Source organism: Peromyscus maniculatus, chromosome 3, assembly GCF_049852395.1.
Source record: "Peromyscus maniculatus bairdii isolate BWxNUB_F1_BW_parent chromosome 3, HU_Pman_BW_mat_3.1, whole genome shotgun sequence".
In the NCBI taxonomy this organism is placed as follows: Eukaryota; Metazoa; Chordata; class Mammalia; order Rodentia; family Cricetidae; genus Peromyscus; species Peromyscus maniculatus.
In genome coordinates this window covers 88,539,382-88,553,912 of record NC_134854.1, presented here as the reverse complement: position 1 = coordinate 88,553,912, position 14,531 = coordinate 88,539,382, and the positions used below count along the sequence as shown (strand labels likewise).

General features: G+C 39.5%; 1 protein-coding gene across 1 annotated transcript in view; it reads left to right on the top strand.

Moving 5' to 3' along the window:
- The window catches only part of Il23r (interleukin 23 receptor), a 63,484-nt gene that overhangs the window by 45,461 nt on the left and 3,492 nt on the right, over window positions 1-14,531 (top strand). Inside the window, exons 8-10 of the mRNA XM_042274659.2 lie at window positions 7,163-7,249; window positions 9,910-10,012; window positions 13,821-13,911. Of these exons, the coding sequence (XP_042130593.2) occupies window positions 7,163-7,249; window positions 9,910-10,012; window positions 13,821-13,911 (281 nt within the window). The remainder of the gene's footprint in view (window positions 1-7,162; window positions 7,250-9,909; window positions 10,013-13,820; window positions 13,912-14,531) is intronic.

Sequence of the window (14,531 nt, the reverse complement as noted above, 5' to 3'; positions counted from 1 at the left end):
ATTATGATTATTTTCTCACTTGTTCATTTTCAAAGTGAGCCCTACATTAGAAACAAAGCAGAGGTTCCAGTCAAGTAAATTATCTAGAGTACAATGTTTCTCAGAGTGGGAGCCCTGGGCCAGTTGCTTGGAAATGCCTGTGCAGATACCTGAGCCGCTTCACTCCCCGGTTCTTCTGTAATGAAGTGTAAGAACCAATGTTTAAATGGCAGACCAACCTTCAGATAGAAGCTCTGGTTGTGGTGGCTACCACCTGTAAATCCAGGCTGAGGTAAGAGTCTCACCAGGAGTTCAAGGGCAGCCTAGACAGTATAGTGAACTCTAAGCCAGCCTGGAATATGTAATGAGACCCATCCTCCCACTCCAAGAATAGAGAGAATTACTAGTTATCATTCTTCCCAGATTTAGTTTCCAGCTTTCAATTTTCAGGGTTCCCAGATTTTTCGTGGGTTTTTTAGCTAACTTTGATGGAAACCAGGGGCAAACAAGACCATCTAAATGAGCCCGAACACAAGGGAAATAGTACACAGAACGGGCTTCTCAGATTGGGTTCCCAGGGACTCAAGGGTCAAGATTGCTAAGTAAAAGGTGGGCCTCCAAGGTCACATAGTCAGCTACTACTCACAATCTGGCATGTCTACCCATATCTCTAGAGTTTTTTGCTCTCCTTTCTGGAGTTTACGCTTGGCTTAGTGACTTACTTACGCGCACTGGGCCTATCTGGGCTTTGCTTACAAAAGATGATGGAGGCGCTGCCTCTGTGCCCTCACTAAGATACATCTGCTAAGCTCTGGTGTATTATAAAAGTCGGGGTTGTGGGAAAGCTTAGGGGAGGGAGTCAAGAGCTCTGCAGTCTGGTCATTGGTATGCACTGGCAAGATGCCTTGGTGCTGGATTGGGGGCCTGCTGCTTAGTCTCCTTAAGAAAGAACACCCGGCAAAGGCGAGAAGCAGGGAGAGACAAGTGTAGAATCCAGTTTTAGCAATCACAGGCTTCAGAGGGCATGAGAGAATCTTAGGAATTCTCTCTCGTGCTGTCTGGCTGCTTCCTGAGAGTCCGCCCATTCTGGCATCCTTGGCAGCCCAGGCTCTTAAGAAGCACAGGAAGCAGGTCTGTGTTCTGGAATGGTGTCCACATGACCCTCTCTGCCACGTCTGGTTTGCTCTGGCTGTGAGGCCTCAGCGAGACCGAACCACTTAGGGCTTCTATGCCACCAACCTGCACAGCTGCTACAGAAACTTCTGGAGTCTTCAAGCACAGAAAATACCCAACATGAAACAGAAAACTCATCAATAATTTGTAGAAAACCAATACTGAAAACAAAGTCAGTTCCCTGAACTCAGTATTGCCAATATAAATCAGAGACACTGCTCTGTCCTACAGACTTCTCTGTGATGGAAAAGGGCTTGAATTTAGTAATCCTTTTATGAAGTTAGAGCGCCAAGGGAAAGGCAGTAATTTCATAATGACTAATTAGTGTGCTTAACTGCAACTTTCAGTAGAAGTTTCCCAGAGAAGACAGACACCTGTTTGGACGGTTTTCCAGAGGAAGGCAAGTGTGAGCAAGCTGTGAAACTTCTTTTCACTTTGTTCCTGGGAAGTTACTAGCTGTAGCATCACCAGAGCTATTTAGGTGCTCATTACCAGTTTTTCAGGATTTTTAGTGTCTAAAGAAGAAAAAAACAGACATCTTAATAGAACTCAGTATACGTACTATTAAATGTAATGCAAATTTGTTAACAGTGTACAGAGTGTTTTCCAAATTTTCCCTTGTTTATAATTAGAGACTTGTCACTCATGCATATATAAATTAATTATAATTTGCAGATTTTTAGTTAATAAACTACAAAACAAACACACCGTTCCTTGAAATATGAGCCATTTTGGACTTCTCATCGAGGTGTTATCTTCTCCTGGTCCCGCCTCTAATAAATCACTGTGTTTCTGTAGGATACGTAACATCTCAAGAGTCGTGAAGGGCTAGAGTGATTGCTCAATGGGTAGAAGTGTGCACTGTTCTTCCCCAGGGGCTACTAGACTATTCAGACTTGAGAAGAGGGATGCACTGTGCCCAAAACCAAGAACAGAACTTTGAAGAATCTTTGACAACAGGCAAAAGTCTTACCTGTAGAATCTTGGCTTGCTTTGACCTCTGACCTGCATCTCTGTGTGGTCCACGTGGCCTGGGGAATCTTCTTGAACAGCTTCTGGTTGTTTTCCTTCCCTTTCTTCTATTCGTTGCTGCAACAAAATGCCTTTGTTCGTCTTCCCTTTTCTCTGTAAACATACTACAAGGGAGGAATGCATGAATTAAGAGAGTCTGGTGGTAGTGTCTCTGCATACCTTGCCATCACTAATTATCGTGGATGATATGATTCATTTACCCGTGAAATAACTTGATCTGGCTTAGTTTTCCAGGTGTCGTGCTGAGTTGGTTGCTGACACACTATTGTTTCTTCCTTGGGCTTCTGATGCCTGTCTGGTGTTGTATGGTCAGTGTCTTCACTTTACCAATCAATATAGGCTAAACCAAATGTTTGCCCATGATCTGATGGTATTGAATTCCACCAGCCCAGGTTGGGCCCAGAATGATAACATTTAAATGTTGTTACACAGCTGAATTATTAAAATAAGACTAGAAAGATAGGAACCAAACGGAGATGTTTATGTTTTAAGAAAATAGTATGTTGGTTAAAAAAAAATTACCTCTTTCTTTGGCTCTTGTTTTTGGAAAGAAATGTCCAGAATGGCACCTGTCAGCTCTGATCTAAGTTCCTATAATACAGTCCTCAACTGACACAAAGCCTGGCAAAGGGAGAAATAAATAAAACGGTCCCATAGATGCCTATGTCTGTGGCCAAAGAAGCCCACATATAGAAACACAACCTTGAAAAATAATTAGAAATGTGGGTCTCAAGATATATGGGAAAGAATCAACAGATAAGGAAAGGAAATTCATGTGCAGTGACATTTGTCCCAAAGCTAATTATGACAGTAAGAATTTGAAGACAATTTAAATGTCCAACATAGCAATAAATAATGTTTTTGAGGCTTTCATTCATGTCAAACAAGGTACTAGGTACTTCATGTAAACTATCTCATTGTGGTGGTTTGAATGAGAATGGCCCCCGCAGACTCCTATGTTTGAATGCTTGGTCTCCAGTTAGTGGAGCTATTTGTGGAAGATTAGGAAGTGTTCCTTATTGGAAGAGATGAGTCCAAATCTGACCCGATCTCTCTCTCTCTCTCTCTCTCTCTCTCTCTCTCTCTCTCTCTCTCTCTCTCCAACTTGCTCTGAACTATTATTCCAGCCACCACTGTTCCTTCCACTCCATGACGATGATGGACTCACTCTCTGAAACTGTAAGCAAGTCTCCAATTAAATAGCTTCTTTTATAAGATCCCTTGATCATGGTGTCTCTTCCCAGCAACACAACAGTAACTAAGATGGACATTAGAATCCCTGAGTTAAGCATGGCTGTCTTCCAGTTTTGCTGCGAAGAACACAAGTCACGGAAGGAACTAATAATTTGTTTAGGGTTATATAATTCCAATTGGTGGAGCTAGGACCTGAGCTATTTTATGTGAGCCAACAGTTTATGTTCAAAACAGCTTCTCAACAGGAGTGTTATTGAATGGGTACTCATTGCATGGGTGTGATGAGTATTAAGCAACTATGTGTTTTGAGAAATTCTTAATGAGAAGTGTTCATTATGTAACACTGAATGCAAACGACACGCTGTGATATTGCTAAGGCATGTGATCTCCAAGAGGGTATTGATGTGGAAACAAAGCAAATATTTCAAATGACTGCTTCTAGGTTGTGACACAATCTGAAATTCTGTGCACTGTCCATAATCTTCTGTACTTTCCAAGCCTCTCCTAATTAGCGTGTGTTGATAGAGTGATCAAGAAAAATATCTGGAGAAAATAATCATAGGCTGAAGCTTTAAAGAATCAGTGCTCAGTGCTTTCACCCAATAATACACAGTGTGGTGGGATTGAGAACTCAGTAAGGCCAGGCAGGGATGACACACTGACTTGTCCCCAGAGAAGCAATATTACCCATTAGGGGGCCAGACTGCTGGCAGGTCCACCACTCTGAACTGCCCTGTTGTAAAAGTGAGACTATTAATTCATGAGCCTAGTGACCAGGACAAAGTTCATGCAAAAACTAGGTGAGAAGTTCCACTCTTAACTGTCATGAAGATGACATTGGTTGGTTACCATTCCTAAGTCTTCATTCAGTAAATGGCATGCTTAGCCATGATGAAGTTGGACATGATTGCAAGGCTCAGCAGAGAGCATATGAGATCTCTGTGTCGTCTGAAACACACTGGAAGATACTGAGTGGTTGCCTCACAGTGACAACATGGTTGCCCGGAGGTGGCCACACAGGGAAGAGCTAAGGAGATCATTTGGCACCAATTCAAAGAAACAAACAGAATACATTATTTCCAAAACCAGTCCTTTGGAGCAGATTTGGTTAATTTAGCCTGGTATTTGTTGGGCTAAAGAGTATATTTATGCTCTATTTTTTGTCCAAGAATGGGGAGCTATTTTTACTATAAAAAAACGCCAACTCTTTCCAGGCACATTGTCTTCTCTTATGATCATTCTTACTTTCCATGATTGTATGTGCAAACTACATCAAAAAAATTTCCAAACTAGAAATTATTTGGGTTTCTGAATATCCTGAAATATATCCTATGAAGATATAATAGTCATACAATGTAACACCCTACTGCAGGACAGAATTGTCCCATTGTGAACAAAACACTGCATTTAATAAAGCAATAACAGAGATAGCATGAGGTTTCTCCAGCATGGAAATTAACGGCCTGATGGTTAAAGCTGACAGACATAACAATGTTTTACAGCTGTGAAGGAGTCTACGTGTGTTTCATTCTATCTGTGGGTGCTTTCATATGTTAAAATACTTAAAAATACTACAAGAGACTGAGAGCTGGTGGATTAAGAGGGCAGAATTGGGTTGTTTTTATCTCACACTTCTATTTCCTGTTAAAATATCTTCACCATAACTTTTGCTTTTACAATGAAAAAAATTTAAGTGTGATTTATAAAGAAATTAACTAGCCACTTAGTGGCAGTATAACATGGAAAATGTATGGTTTCACTTCATGCCATGCTAAAAAATATTTTGTCACAGATTTGATTTCTTCCCTGATAGTTCTGTTTATAAGTTATTTTATTCAGATATCTAATCCTTTATGAAATTACCATCTCATAATTAAAAACCTCTTTTAAATTACTAGCTTAATTTCAATGAGCACACCTTGTTCATTTGAAACTATAATAACAGATTCTAAAGGAAAATTGTATTTATTCATTAAGGCTAATAATATGAAGTACAGTTAGTCTTGTATGATATAAGTTAATAATCCAATGAAGTTTTCATTGTCAAATAATCAACTTGGTTTATACAGCAAAATTATATTGTATTAAAAATACAACAGCTCAATTTACTATTTTTAAATGAAAATGCTAGTTTTCAAATAATAAAAGTAAAAAAAAAAATACTGGCAACACATGCTGTAAACCTCTGCCTTTGCCAAATGGAAAATTATGCTGCATTTTAATATTATATTTCTGCTCTTAAAATTCCCAAAGCATGTAGCTGCAAGTCCTTCTTGACTTGTGAGAATGATCACTGCTCTGTGAGCCATTCATCTAGATGAGTAAACCTGGCAGTTGGCCATGACTACTTAACCTTCATGACTCAGGACTTCAGTAGAATTATTTTCCAGGGAGCAGAAGAAACTTGGTAAAACATTGTGAAGCTCAAAACAATTTCTGATTGCCACAATTCACAGGGAAAACTTTCCTCTTGCTGTGGAAAGAGTCAAGACATAAGACAGACCTTACAGTTTCCTGATGTTCTGCTAAAATCCCCAGCCCATAGTTTACAGAAACTTGCCCTTAAGTTACCTGCATACAATTAGCTCTTTCAAAAAAAAAAAATCCTAAAGGCCTATAGGAATCTTTTCTTTGAATACGTGTTGTGCATTTCTTAACAAGTGTTCCAGAGACCACACTTTATCACATAAGCCTTTGGTGGCTTGGCAACAGGAACATCTCAAGTTGTGCAAACACACTTTTTCAAAAGGTGAATCTGAGTAGTGACCCTGGAATGGCTGGATACATAGGGTGTGTGGGATGCTGAACTTAGAACCTGTTTCAGAATCAGAACCTTCTTCAGTGCTGTCTTCTGCTCTTGAGGGCTGTGCCCTTGAAGTCACCTCTGACAGCTCTCATTTATTAGGAAGCAGGAGAAGGGCAAGCTTGCTCTGGAACTCTTTTGAATTCAGACCTAAAGTAAATTAACTGCCAAGACTTCTTACCTCACCCAGTTCCCAAGCTTTCATTAGTGGGGCCCTGCAAGTCTGATGGCTAGACAGGGCTGGCCAAGATCCTCAAGAGCAGGAAAGCATCGAGAGGAGTCATTAGTGACATCTCACCTCTGTGTTACAACCTCAAAGTGTCTGCTCATAAAAACTCACCTTAGTGCAGCCAAAGCCAGAGTCTGTACCAAGGCAGAGGTGACCCAGCTTGGATGGCCAAGGCAATGTGGATGTCATAGCATCATCACCAATTGGAAGAAACCAAGTAGGAACAAGTTATTGTGCATTTTTGTGGCTGGGTGGAATTTTTATCTTGGTATTGTCTTGGTGTTTGTTGCCTAGAAACCAAGTGAAATTGCTAAACATGTTGGTATTTTAAAACCTGGTGTTGTTTTTTGGGTGTTTGTTTGTTTGTTTGTTTGTTTGTTTTGGTTTTGGGTTTTGGGTTTTCAAGACAAGGTTTCTCTGTGTAGCTTTTGGAGCCTGTCCTGGATCTCGTTTTGTAGACCAAGCTGGCCTCGAACTCACAGAGATCCACCTGCCTCTGCCTCCCAAGTGCTAGGATTAAAGGCTCAGCCTGGTGTAGTTTGAACTCTCCGTTCAGAAGTTCCTCCTTCAAGATGTAGTCACTGAAAAGAAAATAAAAGACACACATTTGAGGACCTTGCTTTATCCCACCCTCTGAACATATTAAAACTACTACTTTAATCACCTCCATACAAGAGAAACATGTCTCAGGAACATGGGCCACCAGGATGCTAAGACCTAAAATGTTGATGCTCTTTCTTTCTTGTTTTAAGTTCCTCGGGTCACATCAAAATCATCCCACGAATCTCAGAAGATTGAGATGCTCACTGCTGCAGTCTTTAAAGGACATCTTACTTCTGGTAAAGAAAAAAATGCACATGTTTGTATGTATGTGTGTATGTATGTACGTGGAATTAAGGCCTCCTCAGCAGGTAACTTCCACACCAAAAATGACATATCAGCATTTCTGGGAAATACTTGACTAGGTTCAAAATGTGCTTACACTGAATGTAAGCAGTAGTTCAGGGGCACCTGTCTGCTGTGGTCGTGAGGAGGTTACATTGTTGTTTCAGCAGGCTATGGGTCTCAAGTCCCAAAAACGTCTTTTTAAAAACGTGTCACCTGCCCACCATGTGCTAGGGCTGTACATACATCATCTGTCAATCTGAAGAGCAACCTGTTGAGATAAATGCCGTGGACCCACTCTATAAAAGGGAAAACTCAACTTCAGGGAGGCTGAAGAATGCTCAAACGTACAAAACTGTTAGAAATTCAAGCCTTACTTTTTGCTTTCATTTATTTGTTTGTTTGTTTGTTGTTTTGTTTTGCTTCTCAAGACAGGGTCTCACTCTGTAGCCCAGTTCCAGGATGTCCTGAAATTCACAGCCTGCCTCCTGCCTCAGCTTCCTAAATGTTGGGATTACCAGCATGAAACATCACACTCAGCCTTATCCTTTTAAATACACAAGTCTGTGTTCTTCCTCTTAAATGAACCAGATCCCATTTAATTTGTTAACATGGACTTGATGTGTTTTTATTGACGGCCACACATAAATGTTTCAGGCATGTAAAAATATTAGATAAGATTGTACAATGAGCAAATATAACTCTAAATTGAAGTTTGACATTGAAAAACTTGAGGCCTGACTGTTTGACTAGTAGACTATTTACTTTCTGGCACAAAAATCTAACAGGACTAGAGTAAGGAATTTTGCAGGTTGTATTGGTATTTTTGCACTGTTGTTAATTTATTCAACAAATATGTGTTAAATAACTATGTACTGGGTACTGTTCTGGGAGATGGGAAATTGACAATGAAAAAAAAAAGTGGACAAAGCTGGACCTGGTGGTATAAGCCTATAATCCTAGCAATGAGGAGGTAGAAGCAGGAAGATCAACAGTTCAATACGTCAGCTACATAGCAAGTTAGAAGTCAATATGGGCTACATGAGATCTTGTCAAAGAGTGAAGGAGGCAGGGGAAGGAGAAAAGGAGGGAAAGAGGAGGAGGGAGGGAATGAGGGAGGGAGGGAGGGAAGGAGGGAGGGAGGGAGGGAAGGAGGGAGGGAGGGAGGGAGGAAAAATAAACAATGCCTTTGTCTTCCTTGAGCTTCTACTCTTCATAGATAGGGGAGAAAAACAACAAAACAAGAAGGAAAATGTCTCATGTTATACAGAAACATGAAGCAGACAAAAAACATCCCAGTACAGATTCCTAATTGTATATGTGCACATTGAGTTTTCTGTGGAAATTTTGGAGGCTGGGGACTCATGGGTGCTCCATTAGATAGACAGTACTGTCTGTGTCTTATGGAAAGTAAAACGTGACTCTCAGCAACTTGATAATTATTCCCCAAGTTCATAGAGCTGAAGAAGGGCAGAGTTCAATTAGACTCCTGGTCCCTCTGATAATCCTCCTTACACTATGTCCCCAAGCACCACGTTACCTTGATAACCCTCTCTCTAATTCCAAGTTCTAATGCTCAATTGTGTGCAGTAGCTTGCAACCCAAATAGTTGCTTAGAATATTCAATAATACATCTTTAGTCCTAGAAAAATACTAATTCCCTAGTCTGTGAAAATTTGAAAGAGGTAAAGTTCACAGGCTCCTGCCTGGCAAGTGTGTTTAAAGAGGAGGAAGGAAAACCTGGAAGCCCCCAGGTGAACAGAGCAGAGAAGTGACTAGTGTGGGTCTAGTAGCTGCCTAGAGTTAATTATCAAAGAAAAGTGGGAAAGGAGGCAGGGATGAAAGAAGAATGGAAAAGTAGAAAGGTAGCTGCTAACTCAGCATGATCCTACAAGTTCCAAATTGGTAAATCACATCTAAAATATCTTCTAGATCTGAAAATACTGCGGTTATCTTCCCCTGTACTAGGGGAAAATGTGATGAGCCTATGAGTAACACACATTGGATAAACTCTATTGAGAGATCTAAAGAGATCAATTCAACTTCAAAATGTAAGAAAGGTGTTTTTAAAATGGGTGTCACATGTGGCAATTTTTATTTCTTCTCCACAGCATATATTATTCTAGGCAGAATTACTATGCTCTCTTATAGGTCAAATTTCATTTTAAAGAATGATGAGAAGTCACAGATAAATATTGCCTCACAGAAAAGGTTGCAAAGAGATCTTAGTTGTGGCTTTGGCCAGCCTTAGACATTGTCACAGCAACTGGGAATTCTCAGCTGTGTCACACAAACGAAATGAGGTTTATCACAGCACTTACTTACATAAACTATGTATGTGTGTGTTGACCACATTTGCTGGAGATGCACTTCTAGAAACCCACTGACCTCAGATAGATGCAGTCCAATTTCCTCAGACAGAAGATGGTTTCCTGGGGTACACAGTCAGGCAATCTGGAAGGTCAGTCACTTTGTAGTCTCAGGTGAATGTCAACTCTGCCTTCCCTCCCTTTGAGATCAGTGACTGACACTTTAAACACGGTGCAGAAAACAGTGGCGTGGTCACCACATGGACACTAATGCCTAGTTAAATTTCTTTTCTTTCCTTTGTTAGATAATAGTCAAGACATTGGATTTTTGTCGGGAATGGTCTTCTTCTCCACCATGTTGCCGATTTTTGCTCTGATTGGGATATTTAACACATCACTTCGAATAAGGTAGGTTTTTGTAGTGTCTGGTTCCTGATTTAGGCCATATATATGTACTACCAAAATATAGTCAAGTCAGTTCTTTACACATTCACATCTTTATTTTGAAAAAGAGAATTTTTAATCATTATTGTGTGTGTATTATTTGTGACTGGAAGAGTGTACACATGTCACAGGGTGTGTACATGGAGATCAGAGGACAGCTTTGTTGTTGGGTCTCTCTTTCCACCCTTATGTGAGATTCAGGAACTGAACAGGTCACATGCAGGTAACCAGAGGTGGTATTAGTATGTGAGTGTAGCAACCATGTCGTGTCCTGAAGACAGAATTTCACAGCACTCCTCCCTATTCTCTGCCTCTTACCTTCTTTCTGCCCCTTCTTCTACGATGCTGTCTTGAGCCTTGCAAGGTGAGGGTATTTTAGACAGTCCACTCATACTGATCATTAAACAGTTACTTATTTCTCAGAACTTTTACTGACCAATTATGAGTCTCCGCATTGACAGCTGCTTACTGTAAAAAGAAGCTTCTCTGACCCAGGTTGTGAATACCACTAATCAATGAGTATAAACAAATACATAGAAGGCAATTTGACAACAGGACCATTTAGCAAAAGAACAGTAGTAGAGATCTTCCTTATTTGGGCCTATGCCCTCCCCAGACATGAGCTTTTAACCAGGTTTAACACCACACTTGAATTTCCTCCTGTGGGCAGGTTTCAGACCCAATCAAAAAGTGGATGGTTACTCCTGTAACATTCTTGGCACTATAGCACCAGTGAATACATTTTGCCTGGCATTTTAGTATTGTAGAACATGGGTTACCACTTGGTAAAACCATTGATGACTTTCCTCCCCCAGTGGCTGACATAAACCCTCCCAGCATTGTGAACACTAGCCAGTATGAAGGAAGTTTCCAGGTCAGTTCCAACATCATTTTTCTGTATTCTGCAACCAATGTGTATGGTGTCTTCAGAAATAATGTCTTACCATCTAGTCATGGTGGGCAACTAAAAGCAGTAGCAATAGGCTGTGTTGTCTTGAGGAAGGCCCCATCTTCTTCCAAATGACTTCTCCCAGGTATTAGTAAAGGCTTCTGCCTAGTTGTTCAAAGTGAAATATGAGTTAGGAAAGGCCTCTGATTTTCTATATGTTACCAGATGCTTTTGGCCTTTTTAATATGTTTACAGACTAAAGTTGTTTAATGTTACAGTGTTTTAGTATGTCTAATAATGCACAGATTTGGACACACATGAACGTTCTCTGGTTTATGACTTAGACTGTATATATAGCCAATCAGAAATTGGAAACCAGTGTCTTTTTTTTTTTTCAACACTTGTTTCATGAGGCAATCATTCATCTAAATGTATAATCAAAATGAAGAAGAAAGGTTTTAAGCAAGCTAGTCTATAAATTATACCAACCTATTATCTGCACAGGCTTTTCCCACAGGACTTAATATTTCAAATTTTAAATATGTTAATAAGTGTATCCTAGTGCCTTTTCAAAGTGGATGAACTTGTATGCAATTTTGCTTGGAGGTGTCTTAAAATGTAATTAAATACAAAGATTCTTGAAACCTCTTAGTGTTCAAATAATGCCTATAAAAACTGGTATTATCATCTAAAGATAATATTAATAATATTAGTATTAGCATCTAAAGATATCCTAAATAGTTTGAATTTTAAATAACCATTTCATTACTATAATTAATATAGCCCAAAGACTTTTAGTTAGCAATAATGCATAAGAAAATAGAACAATTCTTGGATAATTTAATTGCTTAAATTCTAATTTTAAGAAAATAAAAGAGGGACTTGGGAGATGGCTCTTTCATTAAAGTATGACTTGAGTTTGAGCCCCAGGATCCAAGTTAACAAAGGTCACAGGTATTGTGTTACTCACTTAAAATCCCAGTGCAGGAAAAGCAGAAACAGGCATATCTGTGAGGCTCACTGACCTGCTTTCCAAGCTCCAGGCTGGTGATAGACCCTGCCTTCAAAATAAGGCAGATAGCACCTAACCCAGGGTTGTCCCCAGACCTCCACATGTACACATATCCACAAATCCACACGTGTATAATGAAAACACATGCACATGTAAAATAGAAAGAAATAATTCCAATATAAGTATTTAACATATAAGTAGATACTGTTGGTTAATACAACTATACTTTACTGATAAAAGCCCATTATTAAAATCAGAACTAAAACAGAGGCAAAAATCACATTTTAAATATGCACAGATTCTATGTATTAGTGATTAAGATCAAGTTACCAATAATGCATCAGTGTCGAATTAAGGAAAGAAGTAAAAGCACTTCCCTTGGAGTCATTTAACCAAGAACAAAGTCCAGATTGGAATCCTCTGCCTCATGTTCCCTGTACCTTCTCATCTGTCTGCTGTATGAGTCTGAACCTGTACCTACCTGAAGGCTGTCCTGTGAATCTGTCTGTCCATGTGTCTGTGTGTGTCTCTCCCTATGTGTGTCTGTCTGTCTGTGAGTGCCGTGTGTGTCTCTCACAAAGGGCTTCACTCTTTATTTATCAACACAGAAAGCATCACATAGGAAAGGAATAGGATACTTTATAGAAATCTTTAACAGAGTTTTACAAGGGATTAAATCCCTGGCTCCAACTGATTCCAACTGGCCCAGATAACACCAATGAAAAATATCATTATCAACTAATATCCATACATGATTGCTTTCAACCTTTATGGTAGGTTTTAGAAAGTGGCTTTCAACTTCTATATTTGCTTCTTTCAGCAAATGATACACGTGCATTATCTGGGTCAGGGGCACGGAAGAGGAGATAATTTAAGATTATAGCTATGCATTAGCTTAGGTTGTAAATGTTGATTACATGGGAAATCCAATGCACTACTACAGTATTTTCTTAAAGGCGGATTAAACAAACTGAATACATGGTAGACTAGCATTCTCTTAAGTGACTTTGAGGTGTATTATTAACTCTGGCAGTGAGATAGAGCAAAAGTTTCAGTCTTTTAAGATGTAAAATATTTTCAGAACATTGTATCACCACATAAATATAACAAAACTAAGAGTAGATAAATTAAAAATATATATGTAAAATCACTGTATATTGTATCAATGTGCATTATGAAACATCACAGTAGCATCAACTCACTATCTTGGTCTACTTATAAACAGAAAGAATGTGAATTAATTTTAAAATCTGAATCATAAAAGATTGTATACATATACACAAAGAAATCATTTTTCTCTAGTGTCAATCAAGGACAAAGGAGCTTGCAAAATTTACCCAGCCATTTTTGTTGTCACTTAATAAATGTGTTTAGGGAACCTGCTAAAACAAATTACAGGTCTTACTTGTTTCACAGTTTCTTGATGCATAAAAATAGACCTCAGATCAGTGTGGTCTTGTCTACAAGCCTGGTACAACCTTTCTGCCCAAATGAGTGTGCACAATCAATATAGAAAGTGCTTTTATATGCAAAGGCAGCACCATGAAAAACATCTGACAAGACATCAAACTGGCTTCCCCTGAACCCTTCTTAAGTAAGAGATGGAAGACCTTCCTTCATGAGGTTAGGTTGTGTTCCATTCTAGCTCAGTTCATGACCTATGATTGCCTGCTCTGATTCTAAAGAGATGTGCTGAGAGAGCATGGCAGTGCATGCCCTTAATCCCAGCAGAGGCAGAGGCAGGGCCAGCCTGGTCTGCAGAACAAGTTCCGGTATAGTCAGGGCTACACAGAGAAACCCTGTCTCAAAAAACAAAGGAAGAAAGGAAGGAAGGAAGGAGCTGCTTCTAATGTGTCTTTTTTGTTTTCTAGAATTAAAAGAAAAGTCTTACTGATAATCCCAAAGTGGCTTCATGAAGATATTCCTAAAATGGAAAATAGTAATGTTGCACAATTGCTACAGGTAATCAAACAGCACCAAACAGAATGTAATTGTTTCCTGGTGTGGTAGGTATGCCAGTAATACCAGCGTTGGAAAGGCTGGGGCAGGAAGATCACAAATTCAAGGCCAACCTGAGCTACATAATGAGACCTTTCAAAACAAATAAGTAAGGGCTGGAGAGGCTGCTCAGTAGTTAAGAGTATTTGTTGCTCTTGCAGAGGACCCAGGTTCAATTCTTAGCACCCACATGGTGGCCCACAGCCATCCATAACTCCAGTTCCAGAGGATCCAATGACCCTTTCTGACCTCTTCAGACACCATATACACACATAATACACATACATATATGCAAACAAAACACTGGTACATACAAAATAAGATAAATAACTAAAAATAAATAATAAACAACAACAAAATCTCCACAATTGAAATGCCAGTTGGAGTAGAAACATAGCTGTGTATGTGTGTGTGGAAACAAAGTTATAGCATCTCAAACCCTACTTAGCCGAAAGAACAGTTAGCAGAGTAAAGGGCAGGAAAAAAGGAAACTATACTATACAGGAAGAAAGATTGCTAAGTGTCTTCAGGGAAGAGGAGGGAGGGAAGAAACGTTTTGTGGATCGTGCATTAAAGGCTCCAAG